Source organism: Lycium ferocissimum, chromosome 6, assembly GCF_029784015.1.
Source record: "Lycium ferocissimum isolate CSIRO_LF1 chromosome 6, AGI_CSIRO_Lferr_CH_V1, whole genome shotgun sequence".
Taxonomy (NCBI): domain Eukaryota; kingdom Viridiplantae; phylum Streptophyta; class Magnoliopsida; order Solanales; family Solanaceae; genus Lycium; species Lycium ferocissimum.
This window is the reverse complement of record NC_081347.1, coordinates 1917309-1941677: the sequence shown is the minus strand read 5'-3', so window position 1 is coordinate 1941677 and position 24369 is coordinate 1917309. Positions and strand designations below refer to the sequence as shown.

General features: G+C 33.9%; 1 protein-coding gene, 1 long non-coding RNA gene and 2 pseudogenes across 3 annotated transcripts; all 4 read left to right on the top strand.

Annotated features, from left to right (window-relative positions):
• Positions 1-456: 456 nt before the first annotated feature.
• On the top strand, positions 457-5638 carry LOC132060476 (F-box/FBD/LRR-repeat protein At1g13570-like; annotated as a pseudogene).
• A 396-nt stretch (positions 5639-6034) lies between these two features.
• LOC132060541 (uncharacterized) lies at positions 6035-7093 on the top strand. The gene is made up of 2 exons (XR_009415944.1): positions 6035-6397; positions 6738-7093. It is a non-coding gene; the product is annotated as an uncharacterized LOC132060541 (long non-coding RNA).
• Positions 7094-7906: 813 nt separating this feature from the next.
• LOC132058861 (F-box/FBD/LRR-repeat protein At1g13570-like) lies at positions 7907-10734 on the top strand (annotated as a pseudogene).
• A 1462-nt stretch (positions 10735-12196) lies between these two features.
• Positions 12197-14918, top strand: LOC132058858 (F-box/FBD/LRR-repeat protein At1g13570-like). Of its 2 annotated transcripts, none has more exons than XM_059451231.1 (4): positions 12197-12392; positions 13200-14042; positions 14135-14308; positions 14410-14918. In XM_059451231.1, the coding sequence occupies exons 2-4, from the start codon at positions 13221-13223 to the stop codon at positions 14695-14697; spliced, it is 1284 nt and encodes a 427-aa protein (XP_059307214.1). In that variant the 5' UTR covers positions 12197-12392; positions 13200-13220; the 3' UTR covers positions 14698-14918. The 2 variants fall into 2 exon arrangements, with proteins under 2 accessions (XP_059307214.1, XP_059307213.1); XM_059451230.1 differs by having other exon boundaries at positions 12979-14042.
• Positions 14919-24369: the final 9451 nt, after the last annotated feature.

Below are 24369 nucleotides of genomic sequence, written 5' to 3'. Positions count from 1 at the left end.
GATGGGTTGGGTTTTTTTTTTTTTTAATTATTTAAATAGATTTTAAAATATTGATTTTACGCCTTAAAATTAATTTTTAATGATTTAAAAATTCAAAAAAAGAAAAAATTGGTCTCTCACGAGTCTATTTGAAGGACAAAACTAAAGACCAGACAAAGAGGGAGCGTGTCTGACCGGCAAAATGGTCTCTTAATGAAAGATGACAATTTATCTTAATGTTCGGCAGAAGCCCATGCCCCTAGTAACAAATTACAAATTTGGATTAAGAACTGAAATTTCACAGAAAAATAGGGGCGTAAGGTGTTTGACAAAATTCCAAAGAGAAAAAGCAATTTATCTTCTTGCTTGGTAACCTTCTAATTTTTTCATTTCTTCAATACTCTGGGTTGGTTTCTTTTTAATGTGTTTTGTTCTTTAAGTCAAAAATTGAACTTACGCCTAACGGATATAAGTTCTTGAAGGTGCTGATATAACTTAAATATTATGACGCGCAAACTGATGCCCTTCTAGACATGCGTTCGATTTTGAAGGGCAAAAGTTATCGCCGAGTCTATTTGAAGGACAAAACTAAAGACCAGACAAAAGAGGGAGCAAAGTGTAATGACCCTCTAAAATGGTCTCTTAATGAAAGATGAAACTCAATTGTTAAAGGGCGAAGCCCATGCCCTAGAGCACAAATTACAAAATTTGGCCTAAGAACTGAAGCATTTCACAGAAGTAGAAGTAGGGGGCGTAAGGTGTTTGACAAAATTCCAAAGAGAAAAAGCAGATTCCATCATCACCAATCTTCTTGCTTGGTAACCTTCTATGTTTTTATCATTTCTTTCAATACTCTGTTTTAGTTGTTGGTTTCTTTTTGGGTATGTGTATTTGTTCTTTAAGTCAATAAAAGTTACTTCCTTTTGGTAGTTTCTTTTTAAAGCATAAGAAGCTATTTACGTTTGTCCTAAAAATAGTGCTTTTGGATGCACTTTTCACCTACAGCTGAGTCAAGAAATACTATAAGTGATTTCTATCAGATACTTGTGTTGGTGTGAGGTACCTAGTGGCATAGTCGAGGTTAGTGCAAGGTGGCTCAAAACGCCACCCGTCATAGGAAAACCATAGAAGGATCCCTTGACCTAACACAATTTACACAGAAGGGGATTGATAATGTGCAACAAAGTGTGTAATAAAACACCCTTTACATTTTCAAAAAGAAAAAAAAAAGACCGAATATTTATTTTGGAAAATGAGAAATGGAAAGTGCACGAAAGGGGTTCTGGCCTAGTGGTAAATGGAGTGAGTTCCGTCACCGTAACTGTGTGTATATGTGGTGTGGAACTTGGGAGTGAAAATTGGGGGTCTGTAGTTTTTCCTCGGTATGTGTTTAATTTACAACTTCTAAAGTATGATTTCTAAATATTGTTTGTCACTTGCATTCTTCTTTGCTAAGGAAATGAGGAAGTGGTTCAACATAACCCTTTACATGACCCTGCAAAGATTGTTTTTTCCAGATATCTTAGATATAAAAAGGAAGATATCTTAGAGGTTTGACATAAAGCTAATTTTTTTGTGTTGCAATGATGAACTTGCTAAATTATGTCTGGAATTAGGAAAAAGAACTGTTTCTCTGTTTTAATAGACCACAAAACCAATTCTCCCGACGTACTTCATATCTAGACGACTCTGTAGTTTTGTACTGTAGTAAACTAGTATTTTGGATGCACTTCTCACTTACACCATGTCCCCTTTTAGGCTTTTCCTACACCAAAGAAGGCTCCGTTGACCTAACACAATTAAACACAGAAGGGGTTGATAATTTGCAACAAAGAGTGTAATAAGACATCTTTTGCATTTTCAGAAAGAAAGAAAAACTGAATTTTTATTTGAGAAATTGAGAAATGGGAACTGCACCCAAGGTTGTGGCTAGTGGTCAATGGAGTGAGTTGAGAACCGTGAGATCTCAGGTTCAAATTCCAGCGGAGTCAAAAATTACTATAGGTAAGTCCGGGCAACTTAGATACACGTCATCCCCAGAATACTATGGACAGTGCCAAAATAGGTGGTTGATATTCTTTCTGCTTCCATTGCACATAACCTTGATTTGTTGATAGTAATAACATTTCTTGCAGAATCAGTAACCTCTCCTTTTTGCAAATTATCTTTGGGCAAGACATGCTCCTTTTGGACACCAACAGATAAAATACATAACCTTGATTGGGGCTTGATTTCCATCTCTGTTTAGGGTGGTTCCTGGTTTTCATTTTGTAACAAGACTTCACAGTGAATTTTCCATCTTCATTTCCTTTCCATATTAGTCTCTCTGAAAAATTCTGTCATATCTCCTAAAAATAATATTCCGTGAGTTATTGCTTCTGTTCTGAGCCTACAGTCCTATCCCCGCCCTGTGCAAACTAAAAACTTTAGGGGATTTTGTCTCTCAAAGCGGAATGTCATTGACCAAGCCAGTTGTCATGCCAAAAGGATAAGCCTTCTAATATCACCAACCCTATTCTGTGTTGAAAGGAAAAAATGGCCAAAGTTGTCTTTCTACGTAGACCTACTCCATGAAGTAGAGAACTGCTCTCCTTACACTGTTCATTTTGTTCCACAAACTTTGCTACAACAAGATTTCTCTATCTAAGCCATTTCATCAGAAGGCTTCTAGCATGTCTTCTTGAGTTTCTGACACCTAGACTTTCTTCTTCCTTCCGTTCAATGACTCTGCTCTATTTCACTAAACTGAAAGTCTTTTTTTTCTTGTTGCCCTGCCATTGAAACTCTCTTTCTCACTTTATCAATCCTTTTTTCAACCTTGGAAGACATGTGGAATAAAGATGTGATGGTGGGAAAGAACACCGTTAGTGAAATGGAGCTAATGTTGTTGTTGTTGTTTTTTTTTTTTTTTTTTAAAAAAAGAATAAAGTCTCAAGGGATATGTTACTCGGACTCTTCAAAAATATCGACGGGTGCGTGTCGGATCCTCCAAAAGTAGTGTATTTTTGGAGGATCCAACACGGGTGCGGCAGCATTTCTGGAGAGTCCGAGCAACTTAGCTCAAGGGTCTTTCTTTTCTTGTGAACTAATATTTCTTATTTTAATTCATTTTAAATTTGATAGTTATCGAAACTCGAGATGTATTTAAGAGTCATTAACATAACGAGTCATAAGGCAAAAATACTTGCAGAAGAATTGAGTCATCTTTTCTCCGGATTGTTACCGAATTGAGTCATCTTTTCTCCGGATTGTTACCAAATGCCCTTATGCGTGCTTAACTCTGTTCCCTGTCCTTCTCAGATGGATACTATACATACTTCTCAATTCTTTTTCTTTTTTTCTTATTAAAAAAATAAAAAAAAAAAATTGTGAATTACATATAGTATCCACCTGAGAATGACGGGGCACAAGAGTTGAGCACACATAATGGCGTTAACAATCAGAAGAAAAGGTGACTCCACCTTTTCAGATCTTCCGTCATCAAGAATCTTAATTCTTGGTAAGCTTAAAATGTGTTTTCAGTATCATTATTTTTGTTTTTAAATTGTTTCTTTCTTAAATGAATTAAAGTCTATTAGGCAGGTTCTATCTTCTTATTTATACCCATTTTTAGAGGTTGGTTTCCTTGGGTATGTGCTTGGGTTCAGTAATTGCGGTTGGTGTTTTCTGCAACTCTCGGTTCTGTTATCATGTTCGATTTTCTTAGCAATGTTGAGTATGACGTCATCGTTCACTCACCACCGTGTTAAACTTGCCAGGAAAGTAAGGGTTTTGTAAATTGTGGGAATTAAGCTACTAAGCTTAGTTTGGTGGTCGGCAATCTAGTTGTAATGTTATTTGATGTCAAATCCAGTTCACAGATTTTAAGAGTGAAAATTACCAAATACTGGACAAAGTGTTTCTCCTTATCATGTAGCTATAGATGTCCACGGGGAAGCTTAGTAGCAGCAAAAGACAATGTGATTATTTTATGTGCTCTTTTTATTTTTCCTTTCCAATAACAAATCTGTATAATCCCCTGGATTGATGAAGTATTTATGCAAGGCATTCTTGCTTTAGAGAATGCAATTCATTGATATTAAGAGGAGATGGATGACTATTGTCTGTTTACTATGTGCAGATAATTTGGAGATTACTTACCTTTATATTCTTGTTTATTTTCTGCAGATTCCCATTGGCGTTGTATGATGTGGCCTGAGAGCAAAAGGAACGGTTGTCAAAGTTTACCTACTGATCGACTTAGCAACCTTCCAGAGAATGTTATCAATTCCATTCTGATGCGTTTGTCTTTGCGAAGAGCTGTGAGGACAAGCATCTTATCGAAGAAATGGAGGTATAAATGGTGCAAACTTCCACAGTTGACGCTTGATTATGCACTTTGGGACTCGACAAATGACTTACTATCCCCTTCTATTAAGTTCACAAAAATTATGTACCACATTTTGACCCTTCATTCAGGACCGCTTACTAAGTTTACCCTCTCCATTTCTGAACTGAGAAAGTATCCTAGGATTGGCAGTTTGATATATTTCCTCTCTAGGAATGACATTCAGGATCTTGTTCTTGAATTCTCGGAGTGGAACCGATACAGATTGCCGCCTTCATTTTTCACATTTTCGCAGTTGAGGCATTTGACTCTCTGAAATTGTGTGGTATGCCCTCCACCGGCCTTCGAAGGATTTGATATGTTAAATAGCCTGAATCTGCGTGATGTCACAATTTCTTCCAAATTACTAGAAAGTTTAATCTCTTATAGCCCGTTGCTTGAGAAGTTAGTGTTGAAAATCTCAGATACTTCAAACCACATTCAAATTAACGCTCCCAATTTAAGATCCTTCGACTTCACAGGCTGTATAAAATATATATCTCTAAGTAACGTTCCTCTTCTTTCTAAACTCTCTCTTCCTTATCAAGGATATCTTGAGGAACCAGAAAAATGTGATTTTGACAAATTTTTTCAGTTACTTCCTGCTCTTGAGCATCTCTCCTTGGAATATGGAACTGACCAGGTAAATGTTGCTTCAGACCTTCATTGAAATGCATTGTCGTAAAAGTACCATCTTTTGGTCCTTGAGTCATCCTTATTTTTCACTTTCGCTGTAGTTCTTGGTTACAGGTGCAGCTGAAGTACCAAGAGGACTTTCCTCTCCTCTTAACTATCTTAAACGTTTTAAGATATCTCTGGGTGGATTAGCTGATGTTTCCTTTGCTCTTTGCTTAATAAGAAGTTCCCCATGTTTACAAGATATTGACATTGAGGTTATTATTGATGTTTATATTTTTCTTTATCTATTTTTTTGTGTTATTCGTATGAATGACGACTTTCTTACTTTCTTCTAATTAGATCTTCAATCTTCTTGATCTTTCGTAGGCATATGGCCTAGGGTTTGAACCTGTGCCGGCGACTAATAAAGTTAATGAAGTATTTGCAAGGTTCTCAGATGTGACATTGAATCACCTTAGGGCAGTTCAACTTGAAGGAGTAGAAGGCATGGAGCACGAATTGCAGCTTATCAAGCTTCTATTGACCAAATCTCCGATGCTGGTGAGAATGCTAATTGAGCCATCATCATCTATGAAAATGAGACTAGGAAATATGAGTCTACACTATGGTAATTTATTTTCAGAGTTTTGTGTTTGCCCGACAGAGAGAATTTAATATCGTATTTCTTGTTTATTATATCGTATTTCTTGTTTGTTATCATTACATTACCAAGTGTTTAAATTTGACTTTGATAAGAAAAATACACTATGGTAATTTATTTTCAGAGTTTTGTGTTTCTCTACTTTGATAAGAAAAATCCTTTTGGCATTTTCTTAGCAGTATGTCCTTTTCTGAGGCCACTCTTTATGTTTTGTATCTTTTTAGAAAAACATACGCAAATATAGTTTTTTGCTTTACAAATGAAAAAATAAACCTAGAAGAAGAAAAAAGTATCTTCCCTCTCTCCCAACACTCTTTATCTTCTTCTTCTTACAAAGTAATACTCTTTTTGTCCCAATTTATGCGATACACTTTCCTTTTTAGTATGTCTCAAAAAGAATAATACATTTTCTTATTTGGTAACAATTTAACTTATTTATAAAATATAACGGATGCTTTTCCTTATTTACAACATATATCAATTTATTTACAAAATATAACGGATCTGATAAAATAGAAGCTCACCCTTCCATTCCCCTTTTCACCCACCTTCCCTTCCCCTTAGATGCAGCCCCCACCCTTCCCTTAGGGTTTTCTCCCTAGAATAATATCCTATACTGTTTTGTAATCTCGTTCGAATATCCACACCACATATAGACCCACCATAGCCGATCCCCAGAGAAGAAGACACACACCATAAGTGTTTCAATGGGTAAACTTCTCACCATGTCGAAAATCTCTTACTTCCCTTTGTGGGTCTTTGTATTTCAATGAGTGAATTTCTAATTGTTGGATAATGCATCGTTCTTTAATAGTTATGTAACATATCTGGGGGTTTTCCTTAAAGAAATGATTTTTTTCGTTTAGAACTTGTTTAATCGTGAATGTTTCATGTGGGTTTCTGCTTTATTTACATAAATGTTTTATGAGTGAATGAGGCATTTTATGGGTATATGATAATTTGTTTTGTGTTTGAGGAGACTGAAAGTTGTCAATTAATGGGTATTGGTACTATTGTGAAAATGCTTATTTTTTAGGGTATGCTTATTTGTTTTGTGTGTTGTGGAGAGTGAAGTGTTTGATTAATGGGTATGTATTGTTTTCAATGGTGCAGGTGCTTACACTTATGTGTAATCTCGTTCGAATATAACTTCAAATGAAAATGATTGCCAGAGAAGAAGAACGGAAAATATACATTCCGTGGGAAAATGAGCCATCTCAAACTTCTAACTTCAGGCTGATTTACACAAATAACCACTTTTGCGACGATGATGATGACTGCAACGATGACGACGACCGCAAATTCTTTCCCTTTTGCCCTTATTGTAATTTCATAATTTACCTCATGTATAACAAAAGAAAATCTATATTTTCTGATTTTGTTAGAAAATGAAGAGATTTGTATTAGTATCGTATGAAAGTTGTATACAATTTTATTGTAGTTATATTAAATTTCAGCCGAATTTCGAAGTGAGATTAGATATTGCATTAAATTTATATGAATATTGTATGAAAGTTGTAGACATTGTTGCTGTAGTTGTATTAAATTTCCAAAAACCTAACATGAACTTTTTTTTTTTCAAATTTTATACAGTTATATACGTATTTCATACTGTTTCTATATAGTTTTCATACACGAAAATATGAAAATTCTAAGTCTTGCCCGAGATATACATATTTCATACATAAAAACTTTGAGTGAAATTGTAAGCCTTGAACAAGAGATATACATATTTCATACACAAAATTTTGAGCGAAAATTTTAAGCTTTGAGCGAGATATACACATTTCATACACAAATGTTTCATACATGTTTTATAAGAAATCTATTGGTATGTTTTGTAAATTGAAAAGTATAAATTTCACCGAATGGCCCTTTGGTGCGGTTTTGTGTAACTTTTGTTCCCATTTTAAAATTTGTGCAAGAGTAATCCTATTTTTTTAAAGTTTTGACGAGCGTGTTAAAACTTCACACAAGTATTGATGTAGAGTCAAAACTTACAACAACAATAACAACATACCTAATGTAATTGTACAAGTGAGGTTTGTGGAGGGTAGAGTGTGCGCAGACCTTACTCCAACCTTAATAGAGATAGAGGCTGATTCCAATAGACCCTCAGCTCAAATAAAACAAATATACAGCATATATGAAAACACACGCGGTAATAGGAACAGGATAGTAAAGACTGACCCTCAGAAGATCCTACTCATGTGAAACGTTCGACAGATCCATCAAAACTTGTGATAGAGATTGTTCACAACTTTTGAGTGTCTTTCAAAACTTGAAAATTGGGGGTTATTTGTGCAAATTTGAAAAATGAGGACAAAACTTAAACAACACACTAAAAGAGCCTATTCGTGCAAATCATACCATTGACTGTCTTTTTGCTCACTATTTTTGCAAATTTCAATCTATGCTTTTTCCTCCAATTTCTCAAAGCATTGAACCCTTGATTGAGATTGGTAAGCTTAAAATGTACTTCTCACTCATTTATTCTTTTTCTTTTTGTAAAAAAAAAAAAAAAAAATCTTTTCTTTCCCATTGGGTGTAATTATATAGCTTCTTTAAGGTTTCCTAAGAATTTGATGTTCAAATCTTGCATAAATCTGGTAAAACCAGCTTCTTAAGCTTATTTTATTACTCCCTCCGTCATAATTTATGTGATATAGTTTGACTGGATGCGAAGTTTAAGAAATAAAGAAAATTTTTTGAATTTTGTGGTCTAAAACAAATTAAAGATATTTATGTGGTTATAAATCATCCCGTTAAGCGTAAAAGTCAAAGTTTAAAGTTAAATTATTACCAAACAAGAAAATGTATCATTCTTTTTTAGACGAGCTAAAACGAAAATGTGTTTAAAGTTAAATTGTTGTCAAATAAGGAAATGTATCATTTTTTTGGGACAAATTAAAACGGAAAGTGTATCTCATTAATTGGGACAGAAGGAGTATAAGATATGGATTTCTTTACTGCTACATATCTGCTATAGGTATTATGTTAAGTGTTTGTTTTCCTATTAGTAATTTTTTGTGTATTTTGAAGAATCTGCATGAAATATCCACGCGGTTATCATAGCCATTCTATTTCGATATGAGTATTATATCAAGGCAAATTAATTATCTGTCCATATAACAGTGATATTAATAGGAGATGGTTGACTAATTTCAACTAGAATGCACCTTTATTTCTTATATATTTTGATTTGACAATGTGAATAGCCTTTTTGTCCAGAATGTTTGGGATCCCGTACTTCATATTATCATTTAGTTTTACAGTTTCTTGGTGATTTTTGTCTATGTTCCTATGTTGATTTGACAGTGTGACTAGCAATTCTGGCCTGATAATTAGGAGATTCGGTCAGTTTTGCTCATATAATTGGAGATTCCTTACTAAGTAATATTGCTTATTTTCTACAGCTTCTTGGTGATAATTGGTATAAGATGCCTCCTACGGGAAGAGAGCGTTGTCAAGGTTTTCCTCCTGGCGTCCTTAGTGACCTTCCTGATAATGTAATCGATGTCATTCTGATGCGTTTGCCTTGTAAAGATGTTGTGAGGACAAGCATTTTATCAAGGAAATGGAGGTATCACTGGTGTAGAATTACAGAGTTGACGTTTGAGAGTTGACGTTTGATGATTCTCTTTGGAGAGAACAAAAGGATAAACTTTACCCTACAGTTAAATTTAGAAAGATTGTCTACCAGCTTTTGACCCATCATGAAGGACCCATTACTAAGTTTACCCTCGACATTCCCACCCTACAAGAATGTCCTGTGATTGACAACTTCATATATTTCCTCTCTAGGAGAGACATTCAACATATTGTTCTTCACCTTCCACGGGATGAACTATACGAATTGCCTTCTTCACTTTTCATATGTTAGCAGCTGAGGCATCTAAATCTTCATGATTGTTTAGTACATCCTCCGTCGGCCTTTGAAGGATTTGATCGGTTAGTCAGCCTGGAACTATGTAGAGTCGAGATTTCTTCTGAATCGCTTGGAAGTTTAATAGCTCATTGTCCGTTGCTTGAGAAATTGGTGCTGAAAATCTCGAAAGTTTTAAGCATACTTGAAATTAATGCCCCGATGCTGAGATCCTTTGATTTCACAGGCAGTATAAGTTCTATCTGTCTAAAGAATGTACCTGTTATGGCAAAAGCATCTTTGATATGTGAGCATTCTTCTATGGTGGTAGAGAATTTTGATTATGCAAAGTTTTTCGAGTCTTGTTCTGGTCTCGAGCACCTCCTCTTGAACTTCGGTTATGGTTATGATGAGGTATATGTTGCTTCATGACTTCACTGTTATGCACTTCCACAGATGGAACTTCTTTTGGGCTGACTCATGTTGAATTTTGGTATTCTTTTTCCCCTAGTTCTTTGCAGATGAAGTACCAACAAGGCTTCCCTTTTATCTTAACCGTATCAAACATTTGGACCTGTCTCAGATTGTACTGAAGAACCCATTTAAGCTCTCATGTGCTCTATGCTTGATAAGAAGCTCCCCATATTTAGAATATCTCAAAATTGAGGTACTTAGTGTGTGGCTTGTATTTTCTCTTTCTTTCTTTCTTTCCCTTTCGCTGATTTTTTCTCATACTTCTTAAATCCTCAATAATTTGGGAGTTGACTTCTTGTTGTCTTTTTAGGTTAACAATAGACCTGATAGCGATATTGAAGAATCCTTTGAACTCGAACATTTCTCAGACGTCACATTTAATCACCTGAGGGAAGTTACGGTAGTAAGCTTTGGAGGAACAACGCCTGAGATGCAGCTTATCAAGCTTTTGTTAGCCAAGTCCCCCGTGTTGGTGAAAATGCAAATCGATCCAGCATTTCATATTGACGCAAGATCAGAAACACTCGCTGAGCTTTTAAAATTTCAGCATGCATCACCTAAAGCGGAAATAGACTACATATCATATGACTGAATAGGTAGAAGCAAATGTCGGTGTAGCAGTATAACACTTTGTTTTGCCTTGTCGTAGTAAGATGAGGAGTGTATCTATTTTTTGGTAAGATGATCATTTCTGGAAGGATGTTTTGATTTGTTTGTTCTGTAATAACATTGTCATTACATGTTTAAGGATTTTTACATTTAGTGCCTGCTCATGAACGTTTTCTTTATAACCATGAGATTCCCGAGCCAGCTGGCCAGTTTTGAAAATTTCGACCCCGTGTGGTCGATTTTATTTCGACCAAAAAGTGTCGTCGACATTTTTTGGTAGATTTTCCCCCTTTTTTTAGTAGTGTGGTGCACAGTTTGAAACTCGGTTTATATAATAAGATCATCTCTCTATCCTTCTCCACTTAAATGCCAGACCTTTGATTGCGGCTGGGTTCAACGTGTGACATGCACCCGACCCACACATCTTTTAGTTCCTGCTCATGGACGATTTATGGAATGTGACATACACATGAATGGATAATATGGTGGTTTATTTCAATATTATGTTGTGGTCGCATTGTTTTGATTCTCTGCCTGGTCAATTCTTTAACTATAGCAATCTTGAAGTACTTCTTATCGGACATGCCTGTAAGGTAGAGCCATGGAGATTTGATACTGGTATGAAGTTCATAGTTTGTCCACTAGCTAGCACATATGCAACTTCCTTCTTTTTTAAAATTTTTCACTCAATATGGTATGATATATATTATTCTTTTGATCTCCTATTTTATGGAGCTTATTCTATTTCCAAGCCGAAGCAACATCGTCCATATTTACTCATTTTATATAGGCTGTTTTGGTCTAGATGTAAGAGCTTTGTTATATTTACTATATAGTGGTTTGCTATTACAAAAAGACCAACTGAAATTAATACAGTATTGAGTAATATCTCGATTCCATATTTTTTTATTTTCCAGCAACCATAAACTACAAAGTTGGGTCAACATAGAATTTTATCACTTTAAACTAGATTTAAAACTAAGATCAATTCCTGAATCTGAAGTGACAGTTCAGTTGCCTTTTTCGGATGTTGTTCTAGTTAAGTTTAATTCGTTTAATTTCCGTATTAGAACTTCATTTTACTCTAAGGATTAAATACTTAAAACAAATTGTTGGTGATAGCTGCGTTTGAACTATTTTAATTAAGGGAAAAGGGTTAAAAATACCCCTCCACTTTGTGAAAAGGGCTAAAAATATCCTCCAAACTAATTTTGGGTCAAAAATATCCCTCACATCATCAAAGTATTCACATACTCCTGTCTTATCAGAAATTTTCAAATCTGCGAAGGTAATCCAGTTTTATTTTTTAAATTCGCTCCATTATTTAAATCTGATCCAACTATATAAAAACCTATGATCTTACGATCACATTTTTTCACCTTGGTCTACATGTTTAAAGGGGATTGTAGGATTGTAGGTTTTTATTTAGTTGGGTCGGGTTTAAAAAATAAAACCGAATTATCTTCACAGATTTGAGAATTTCCGTTAAGATAGGGGTATATGTGAAAACTTTAATGACGCGAGGAGTATTTTTTACCTAAAATTAGTTTGAAGGATATTTTTATCCCTTTTCCCAAAGTCCAGAGTAGAGGGATATTTTTGACCCTTTTGCCTTTAATTAAAGTTGACCTTTGGGAATTTGTTCTAGTTAAGTTTAATTTGTTTAATCTCTGTATTGATTCTGTTCAAACTTCATTGGACTATACCATTTTTCCTCAAATCCTCTCTCCACTGTGGGTGATTGAAGAAGAGTCCAAATACTGCTCAACAGCTGAAGCACACATAAGGGTACTTGATAATATTGGTAATCCTAGTTCTTGGTAAGCTTAAAAATGTACTCTCTTTTCTTCTTGGTTTTTTTTTAAAATAAAAAATATAAAAAAATCATTACCTTCCTTTTTGGTTTGATGTTGCAATTTCTGTATGCTAGCTGCTCTATTGGTTCTTTTAGTGTTTACTAATTCTAATTTGATGTTCAAATCTTGAAAACCTCTGGTGAAACAGCTTCTCAAGCTTATTTAATACTTAAAATGACCATATTTATTGTTGGCCATGATGGTTAATAAGCTTAGAAGAAGCAAACAAATAATTTATGAAGGATTGTTAGAAAGTGGTCTTGCTTTAAGAATGATATTAGTGGATATATATTAAGCTATGAATTGATTCCTTTACTGCTACATATCCACTATATATAGGAATGTCAAGTGTTTTTTTCCCAATTAATTTTTCGTGTATTTTAAAGTATCTGTACCAACTATCCACGCCATTATCAGACACATTCTTTTTTGATATGGGTATATCAAGACAAACTAATTATCTGTCCATGTAACATAGATATTAATAGGAGATGGTCGACTAATTTCAACTAGAAGGAACCTTTATATCTTATATATTTTGATTTGACAGTGTGAATAGCAGTTCTATCCAGATAGTTTGGGGATTCCATACTTCAAATTATTGTTTTTTTTCTACGATTTTTGGTGATTATTGTTATAAGTGATCCTTTTGCTCTTATGTTGATTTGACAGTGTGAATAGCAGTGTTGTCCTGATAGTTTAAAGATTTTGTCAGTTTTCCGCATATGATTTAGAGATTCCTTACTCCGTAATATTGCTTATTTTCTACAGCTTCTTGGTTATTATTGTTACATGATGTCTCCTAAGGGAAGAAAGCATTGTCGAAGTTTACCTTTTGACGTCCTTGTCAACCTTCCTGATAATGTGATTGATGTCATTCTGACACATTTGCCTTACAAAGATGCTGTGAGGACAAGCGTCTTATCGAAGAAATGGAGGTACAACTGGTGTAGACTTATAGAGTTGACGCTTGATGAATCTCTTTGGGAAACACAAAAGGATCTACTAAATCCTACAGCTAAATTTACAAAGATTATCTACCATCTTTTGACCCTTCATGAAGGACCCATTACTAAGTTTACCCTCGACATTGCCAATTTGAGAAGCAGTCCTGATATTTACGACTTCATATATTTCCTACCTAGGACTGACATTCAACATCTTGTTCTTCACCTTCCATGGAAAAAGCTATATAAATTGCCTTCTTCACTTTTCAGATGTTGGCAGCTAAGGCATCTAAATCTTCATAATTGCCTAATTATTCCTCCATTGGCCTTTGACAGATTTGATAGGTTAGTCAGTCTGGAACTATGTAGAGTCACAGTTTCCTCTGAATTTCTCGGAAGTTTAATAGCTCATTGCTCGTTGCTTGAGCAGTTGGTGCTGAAAATATCGGAAACTTCAGACATCATTGAAATTAATGCCCCAATGCTAAGATCCTTTGATTTCATGGGCAATATAAGTTTTATCTGTTTAAAGAATGTCCCTCTTTTGGCAAAAGCATCTCTGATAAGCAAGAGTTCTTCTACGGAGGCAGGGAATTTTGATTATGCAAAGTTTTTCGAGTCTTGTTCTGCTCTTGAGCACCTACTCTTGAACTTTGGTTATAGCGAGGTAGATGTTGCTTTATGATTTCCTTGTTTGCACTTTCACATATGGAACTTCTTTTGGGTTGAGTCATGTTGAATTTGGGTATTTTTACCTAGTTCTTTGCAGATGAAGTACCGACAAGGCTTCCCATTTATCTTAACCGTGTCAAACGTTTTCACCTGCCTGAAATTATGCTGAAGGAATCATATAAGCTCTCGTGTGCTCTCTGCTTGTTAAGAAGCTTCCCATATTTGGAATATCTCAAAGTTGAGGTTCTTAATGTGTGGCCGGTATTCCTCTTTCTTTCTTTATTTATTTACTTTTTATTGGTTTTTCTTCATACTTCTTAGATCCTCAATAATTTGAGAGTTGCTTCTTGTTATCTTTTTAGGTTTACAATGAAGTTGATAGTATTCAAGAATCCCTTGAATTCGAAAATTTCTCAAATGTCACATTTAATCACCTCAGAAAAGTTACGCTAGTAAGCTTTGGAGGAACAACGCCTGAAATGCAGCTTATCAAGCTTTTGTTAGCCAAGTCCCCAGTGTTGGTGAAAATGGTAATCTATCCAGTATTTTATCTTGACACAAGATCAGAAACACTCGCTGAGCTATCGAAATTTCGGCATGCATCACCTACAGCAGAAATAGACTATCATATGGAAGCTAAAACGGAATAGGTAGAAACAAATGTTGATGTAGTAGTATAACATTGTGTCTTGCCTTTCCGTAGTAAGATAAAGAGACGAGTGATTATCTGTTTGGGAACATGAGCATTTTTGGATGGATGTTTTGATTAGTTTGTTCTGTAATAACATTGTCATTACATGTTTAAGGATTTTTTTTACATTTTAGTGCCTGCTCATGAACGATTTGTGGAATTTACATACACAAGAGTTGATACTGTGGTGGTATTTTTCATTATTATTTTTTAAGGTGGTGGTGTCCGGGTCAACTTTTGTGCCCGAGTTTATTTCAATATTGTGTTGTGAGTGGCAGTGTTAATCATGTACATGTTCAATTCCTTATATATGGCAAACTTGAGGCGTTTCTTTATTCCTGTAAATTAGATCCGTGCAAATTTATGCTGGTATGAATTTTATAGTTTGTCCACTAGCTAGCACATATACAATTTTTTTTTTCCAAACAAGAAAAATACTCAATATGGTATGATATATATTATTCAGTTGATCTCCAGTTTTGTGGAGCTTGTTCTGTTTCCAAGCCAAAGTAATGTTGTTCTTGTTCATTGATTTTTTAAAATATTTGTATCGTTATAAATGTCATTTTGTATAGGCCCCAAGACTTTGTTCTAGCGATAGGAACACAACTTGTAACATGCGATTAAACGTTTGTTGTCGAGTTTCGAACTTTGCGTCAATAGCTTTCGGAGATTTCTCGATTAAAAAAAATATCATTTTGTATACTAACACGACTAATCACGATTTGTTCTAAAAGCCTTGGGTTAAGTGCTTCATACATAATGGTTCTCCACTCTTAAAGTTAGAATTCGAGATTTCTGGTTAAGGATGAAGAAATCTTTACCACCACACGACACGTACCGTGGTCCATTTATTTATACTCTTTCGTTATTCCATAATTAAAAAGGGACATGGACAAATGAGCAGTAATAGGAGATACAAACAATTTTCCGTTGTCAGTAATTTCCGTCAAGATTCTATTATGATCTCGTATTTCTTATTGCCCTATTTATAAATGAGCTAATCAATATAACAAATGCGATTTCGTGATGTATAATATTAAACAGTATAGTATTAGTTGATGAAATCGATGAAGTCACCCAAAGGTTTTTAGTTATGGAGAGACATTCTAGGGGAAAAACCAACAAAAAGTTTAGTATAAGTAGACATGAAATAAAGAGCCCGTTGGATTGGCTTAAAATAAGTAGCTTTTAAGCACCAAGTTTGAAAAACACTTTTTAATTGCTTTAATTGATTTTATTAATGAGTAGTTACATGTTTGGATAGAAGTGTTTGATAAACACTTTTTTTTTTTTTTTGTTAAAATGACCTTAAAGTTGTTAACAAAAAGATAATAAAAAAATATAAGGGATAAAAAAGTAATATACTTAGTCAAAGGAACAGCTTTTTAAGCTAAAAAGCAATAAGTTGAGGTTCACCAAGTTTTTGCTTTTGACTTATATTATAAGCCAATCCAAACACCCTATATGCAATGCAAATGTAGTCAACACAAGAAGAATGAAGTTTAGGGAAGATTAGAGGAAATTGTTGTGCCAAAATGCAGATAATATAGTAGGTATTAAAGACCAGTTTCTTAGAAAATGACTTTTGAAACTTGTGTTGTTAAACATGTCATAATAATTGGGTGGCAGATTTTTTGAAACTTGTAATCTTAAACATGATATAATATTCGTATAGCTATAAAAACTTTTCATTAAGGATGAAATAAGAAATTTATTTTCAAATTATTTTCAAATTTAGAAAGAAATAATTCTTTTTAGAGCAAATAAAAGGAAATTAAGGTCGCATAAACCAGAACGAAAGAGCATAAGTTATCATCATTTCAATATTCATATTGTTTTATACTGATACAATTCCGTACATATACTTTTTACTATTGTAATGTAGAATGACCATCCAAGGACCATAAGATTAAACTATCAAAATGATAAAGTTACCTTTTTAAGTAACAATAATTCAATCAAACCATATAAACAATCCATATGTTATATATTCTAATACAATGAATGCTATTTCGGATGATCTAGCATTACAAATATTAATTAAGCTAGATAATTTTATCAGTTGAATATCAGTAAACATAACATATCAGATTTGCAAAAATAATACAGAGAGATCTTAGTTATAAGTGGACCTAAAATATATTTCAGAAAATAATGCGAATCACTTTATCGGAATGTAACAATATAGTAGCAATTGCAGACGTGATCGACATGAAACCTTATTCACGAAAATCCAGCAAAACTAACCGGTCAATTCCATAAAAGTACTCACTCCGTACATTTTTACTTGTTCATGTTTGACTTGATACACCCTTAAGTAGTAACTAATAAAATGATAAGTTTACCAAATCACCCTTTGAATATAATAATAAATTTAATATTTTAAGAAATACATTAGAAATGATTATAGTTAATAATAATGGTAAAATAAGGAAAATTTTGTCTCGATTTACTAATTCAGACAAACAAAAGTATATATATATATATATATTTTTAGTATACTGAACAAGTAAAAATAAAGAGAGAAGTAACATATTTTCAAAATGTAAGTGGGAAGGACATAGAAATTGTTTCTCTTTTTAACTCTCATTCATTACACTCACACTGTCTAACTGTTTTTCACTTACCGCCCAAAAATGTGGTGTAATGAATGAAACTGCTTCTCATTTAATCAGAGGTTAGGGTTTGAGCTTTGGATATGGAGCGTTTCCCCAGAAATGGGCCTTATTGGCGCGAATCCCGATATAATGGAACTTCAATGCAGGTACCGGAGGGGGGAGGGGGGGAGGGGGAGTAGAAAGAGCTAGTTTTTCACTTCTCTCTCCCCTTTATTTATTAAAAAAAAAAAAAAAAAACCTGCCACTCTCTAGGAATATAATGTACTATCCCAATTATTCACTCCCTATGGGTGATGAACCTAAAAAGTTGAAAGTCAACACACAACAGGAAAAGGGTGTTTGATATCAATCAATAATTCTAAGTTTTGGTAAGCTTCATATGTACTTTAATTGCTGTTATATTTTCTAGTTGATGTTATACAAGGTTCTTTAGGGTTTGCATTTTTTTTTTCTTTCTTTTTTACTATTGTAGGAGTCTTTTAGCCTACCCCTTGTTTTCCACTCACTGTGTGGAACTTGGGATTGAAAAATTGGGGGTCTTTAGTTTCCTCTGTGTCTGCTTAAAATACAACTTCTATTAGTTATTATTATATTCAAAGGGTGATTTGGTAAACTTATCATTTTATTAGTTAATACATTTGTGGCTTCAAAATGGAAAAATAAGAAATAATAGAAACCATAATCACACTATCTATCTACTTCTTGTTCTAAACTTATAAACCATCATAGCTAACAATAAGAAGAAAAATAATTTCCAAAGTTGTTCATTTTAACTCATATAATAAGTTTCTCCAAAGGTCCAACTCCATACCCCCACCCCAAATCAAACCAACTTTCCAATCAATTTTTCCCTTTTTTTTTTTTTGGGTGTTGCAGTGACTTTTGAACGTATAAAATAAATCATAAAATTTGTGTCTGGAATTATGAAAAAGAAGTTTAAACTTTTATTTAAGGGGCTTAATTGACCAAAAAACCAATTGACCCAACATACGTTATATTTACGTGCCCAAAAAATACCCGAATGTTTTCAGCTTATAGGTGCTTTTTTTAGCAGCTAAATATATCCAATATTAATTTAAAGTAAAAAAGTAAATAGTTTAAAAAATTAAAATAATACATGGTTTCAAAAGGAAAAATAAAATAAAAAAAATTTCAAACATTATCTTCTTGTTTTTTTCTTCTAAGCTTTATATCATCTTTAAGTGATCTCAGGGTTATGTTGAACCATTTTCTCATTTCCTTAGCAATTACAAAGAAAAAAGTAAGTGACAAACAATATTTAGAAATTAATAAAATAAAAAAGGAAACTAAAAATACATTTTTCAAAAAATCCACAAATAATGGAAAAAAAGTAAAAATAACAATAGTAAATAAAAAAAAAAAAAAATGCAAACCCTAAAAATTAAAATAACTAGAAAATATAACAGAAATTAAAGTACATAAACTTACCAAAAAGAATTATTGATTGATATCAAAACCCTTTAACTGTTGTGTGTTGACTTTAAGGTTCATCACCCGGGTGAATAATTGGGATAGTACATTATATTCTCTAGAGAGAATGGCAGGTTTTTTTTTTTTTTTTTTTTTTAAATAAATAAAGGGGAGAGAGAAGTGAAAAACTAGCTCTTTCTAATTCCCCCCCTCCAAATCTCACCATTGAAGTGTGTAATTATATTAAATCAATAAGGCTCATTTCTGGGGAAATGCTAGTCCCCCTTAAACCCTAATTCCGATTAAATGGGTGGCATTCATTCCACATTTTTCAATGAAAGATGAAACTTGATTGTTAGTTAAAAAGAGAAACAATTTCTATGTCCTTCCCACTTACATTTTGAAAATAAAATACTTGTATACTAAAAATATATATATATATATAGAGTAAATCGAGACAAAATTTTTTATTTTACCATTATTATTAACTATAATCATTTCTAATGTATTTCTTAAAATATTAAATTTATATATATATATATATATATATATATATATATATATATATATATATATATATATACTTGAAAATTACAAAATAGAGTTGAAGCATTTTAGGTGCTTGACAAAATTCCAAAGAGAAAAAGTAGATATATATATATATATAGACGAGGCTAGTGCAAGTTGGCTCGAACACTGCCGTCATAGAAAAAACTAGTGCACTTTTCACTTACACCGTGTCCCTTTTTCCTATATACCAAAGAAGGCTCCCTTGACCTTACACAATTTACACAAAAGGGGATTGATAATTTGCAACAAAGTGTGTGTTGCATTTTCAAAAAGTAGAATAGACTGAATATTTGTTTGAGAAAATGAGAAATGGAAAGTGCAATCTAGGTTGTGGCCTAGTGGTCAATGGAGTGATAGAATCATGATATCTCAGGTTCAAATTTCAGCGGAGTCAAAAATAACTATAGGTGAGTCTGAGTAACTTAGTCTTAGACACAGCTCATGCCCAGAATACTATAGAATAGCTGCCACACTTTTGCTATAGTCTTTATGCTTCCAGTATACATAACATTTGTTGCAGAATCGGTAACCTCTCCTTTTGCAAATTATCTTGGGTAAGACATAACCTGGATTGGGACCTTTGATTTCCATGTCTGTTTTGGCCTTTTGGGGGCTTTGAACAGTTGGTTCCTGGTTTTCACTTTGTAAGTAGACTTCACAGTGAATTGTCCATCTTCATTTCCCTTCCATATCAGTCTGTCTGCATTGCTATTAAGGCCCTGGCAATTGGATATCACTCTGAAAATTCTGCCATATCTTCGAACTCCTAGGCATTCAGATTTCTCCTAAAAAATTATATTCCGTGAGTTTTTGCTTTTGTTCTGAGCTACAGTATATCGCTGCCCTGTGCAAGCTAAACAATTTGAGGGAAGTTGGTCTCTTAAAGGGGATGACCAAGCCAGTTGTCATGCCAAAATGATAGCTTTCTAACATCACCAGTTCTGAGCTATGATTTCTTGGTGATTACTGTTATAAGTGATTGTTTTGTTCTTATGTTTATTTGAAAATGTGAATAGCATTTCTATCTAGATGGTTTGGAGATTTTGTCATTTTGTCTAACTACTTTGAAGATTTCTTATTTGGTACTATTGCTTATTTCTACAGGTTCTTGGTGTTTACTGTTATATGATGCCTCCTAAGGGAAGAAACCATTGTCGAAGTTTACCTCCTGATGTCTTTACCAGCCTTCCTGATAATGTAATCGATGTCATTCTGATGTGTTTGCCCTGTAAAGATGCTGTGAGGACAAGCATCTTATCAAAGAAATGGAGGTATCACTGGTGTAGACTTACAGAGTTGACGCTTGATAGATCTCTTTGGAAAACAGAAAAGGATATACTAAACCCTACAATCAAATTTACAAAGATTTTCCACCAGCTTTTGACCCTTCATGAAGGACCCATTACTAAGTTTACCCTCGACATTGCTTTTGTAGAAAGCTGTCCTGAGATTGACAGCTTCATATGTTTCCTGTCTAGGAAAGACATTCAACATCTTGGTCTTCACCTTCCACGGGATGAACTGTATGAATTGCCTTCTTCACTTTTCACATGTTCGCAGCTGAGGCATCTAACTCTTCATAACTGCTTACTAAATCCTCCGTCGGCCTTTCAAGGATTTGATAGGTTAATTAGCCTGGAACTATGTGGAGTCAAAATTTCATCTGAATTGCTCGGAAGTTTAATATATCATTGCCCATTGCTTGAGCAGTTGGTACTGAAAGAAATTTTAGGCACAATTGAAATTAATGGCCCGATGCTGAAATCGTTTGATTTCAGAGGTGATATATCTTCTATCTGCCTTAAGAATGTCCCTCTTCTGGTAAAAGTATCTTTGGCAAGTCACTATTTTGTGAGGGTGGAGAATCTTAATTTTGCAAAGTTTTTCAAGTCTTGTTCTGCTCTCGAGCACCTCCAGTTGGACTTCTTTTATACCAAGGTAGATGTTGCTTCATGACTTCATTGTTATGCACTTTCACAGATGGAACTTCTTTTGGGCAGAGTCATGTTGAATTTTGGTATTGTTTTTCCTAGTCCCTTGCAGGTGAAGCACCAACAAGGCTTCCCTTTTATCTTAACCGTATCAAACGTTTTCACCTGTCTGATATGGTGCTGAAGGAATCAAATAAGCTGTCATGTGCTCTCTACTTGATAAGAAGCTTCCCATATTTGGAATATCTCAAAATTGAGGTTTATCGTGCGTGGCTGGTATTCTTTTCTTTACTTCTATCCTTTTTACTGTTTTTTCCCATACTTCTTCGATCCTTAGTAATTTGAGAGCTGACTTGCTACCTTTTTAGGTTTACAAGGAAGTTGATAGAGGTATTAAAAAACTCGAACGTCTCTCAGATGTCTCATTTAATCACCTCAGGGAAGTCGAGGTAGTAAGCTTTGGAGGAACAATGCCTGAGATGCAGCTTATCAAGCTTTTATTAGCCAAGGCCCCTGTGTTGGTGAGAATGCTAATCTATCGAGAAATTCATCTCTCTGTCACAAGACCAGGAATAGTCTCTGAGCTATCAAAATTTTGGCATGCATCACCTAAAGCAGAAATAAGCTATGTTGCTTGGTCTTTCCAAAATGGTTGCGGCACCAGTATACGCATCAATTTTATAGAGTCCGAGCAACATAGGAAATAGGCTATGTGTTGCCTTTTCCCTAATAAGATAAAGAAACAAGTGAAGCTAAAACTGAATGTGTAGAAACAAATGTCGATGTAGATAATGCTGTGTTTTGCCTTGTCGTATAAATATAAAGAGATGAGTGAATACCTGTTTAGGAACATGAGCATTTCTGGAAGGATGTTTTGATTGGCTTGTTAAGGATTCTTACATTTAGTGCCTTGTCATGAATGATTGATGGAATGTGACATACACATGATTCACCGCCTGGTCACTTCCTTAAAACATGGCAAGCTTGAAGCACTTGTTCTCGGCTACGCCTGTAAGTGGAGCCATGGAGATGAACCTGTGGCCAGTAATGAAGTTGATGGAAGTTCTTGCAAGGTTCTCAGATGTGACATTGAATCACCTTATAACAGTACTTCAGCTCGAAGGAGTAAAGACAAAGCTTGAACTGCAGCTTACCAAGCTTCTTTTGATCAAATCCCTTGTGCTGGTGAGAATGCTAATTGAGCCTGATCTGTTTCGGCAGGCATCATGTAAAAATGAAGTGGTTATATGTGAGCTGGATTAGAAAAGGGTCGAGATACAGTAGTATATGGCTGTTATTTTTACCTGAATTTTGGAGTACTTGCTAATCATCATTATAATGCTAAGGGTTCACATTTAATTCTTGTTCTTGAATGGTCTATGAAATGGGACATAGTTATGAATCTACACTCTGGTGGTCTGTTTTCAAAGTTTTGTGGGGCGTGTTGGTTCTTAACTTTGATTTCCACTAATCTACATTGTTGTGTATAGCTTCTTTTTAGTAACCATGTCTGATATGGAAATTATCTTTCAGTTCCTTCTTTTTGATACTTACCAAAGTCTGCATTATCATAACTTATATGTTATTTTTCCTCTTTTTCCACTCTTTATGGGTAAATCGTCATGTTTTCCATCTATTAAGTTTCTCAACAAAAAAAGAAGGTAAAAGGTAAATTATTTTCAAACTCAAGAATATGTAATTTTTTGGAAGCGTTAATAAGGAAATAAGGGCACAATAAAAGAAAATATGATTATCTAATCCGACATTTGGTGATCGTTTCATTTTCCATATAATTCGTACAGATATAATCTTATACATGAATCTTCTTATTTCTTATATCACCCCCAATGTGGGATCACAATCCAAGGATTTCAAATACCTAAATTAAACTATGAAAATGACAAAGTTACCCTTCTAGAAACAATCGTATCTTACTGTTTTGAAAGTGCTAACTTTAAAATTGAACAAACCATATAAATAATTCAAAGATTATTCATTCTAATGTTAAAATGTGAGGCTTTTTCGCATGAGATTTACTTTTATAATTCGTTATAAATGTTATTTTAGCTACAAATGGTATAGTTATGTTACAAATATTTTATCAGTACGAATCACTTTATCCGAATGTAATAATATAGTAGCAATTGCAAACGGAATCGTCCTGAAACCTTATTCACAAAAATCCAGTAAAACTAGCCGGTCAATTCCATAAAAGTGCCCCCTCTGTTCATTTTTACTTGTTCATGTGAAACTTTTTTTTGGGTAGAAAAAGGAGAAATTAGGGAGGGGGGATTACAATGTGAAAATCGGACTCTCACCAATAAAGTGAAAGTTTATGTAGCCATACAACTTAGCTAGTAAGATTTCATATTCATGTTTGACTTGACACACTCCTTAATACTCCCTCCGTCTCATAATAAGTGTCAACTTAGCTAAGTTTTTTTGTCCCATAATAAGTATTGCTTTAGAAAATCAAGACATAAATTGACTAACTTTTTTCAATTCTACCATTAGACAATAAAGTAACATCTAAATGATGATTAGAAAAGCCACATAATAACGTGGTATTGTTGGATTCCCAATGTCAAAAAGTTTACTTCTTGTGTATGCTCTACTCAAAAGATAAAAGTAATTTATTTTTATTATATAAGGGTAATTTAGTATACTTCACGTTGCATTATTGATTTCTTAATATGCGTGTTTTTGGCTAAGGTGACACTTATTATGGAACGGAAGGAGTAATATGATAAATTTACTCTATCACCCTTTGAATATAATAATAAATTTAATGTTTTGAGAAATGCATTAGAAAATGATTATCGTTAATAATAATGGTAAAATAGAAATTAAGTGATAAATTCTGTCTCGATTTGTTAAACTGAACAAATTAAAGTGAACATATATTTTAATATAGCATATAAGTAAAAATAGCGGAGGAAATAACATTTTTCTATTTTCAAAATGTAAGTGGGGAGAACATAAAAATTGTTGCTTCTTTTTAACCCTCATTAATTACTACACTCTGACACTATTTTTCACTTCTCTTTCCCCTCCATTTATTTAAAACCTCTTGACTCT

What these genes read in the sequence shown, in the direction of transcription:
- LOC132058858 (XM_059451231.1), top strand. Translation starts at nt 13,221, where the DNA reads ATGATGTCTCCTAAGGGAAGAAAGCATTGTCGAAGTTTACCTTTTGAC. An exon ending in TGAACTTTGGTTATAGCGAG is followed by an intron (nt 14,043 to 14,134) that starts GTAGATGTTGCT and finishes ATTTTTACCTAG; the next exon opens with TTCTTTGCAGATGAAGTACC. An exon ending in AGGTTCTTAATGTGTGGCCG is followed by an intron (nt 14,309 to 14,409) that starts GTATTCCTCTTT and finishes TTATCTTTTTAG; the next exon opens with GTTTACAATGAAGTTGATAG.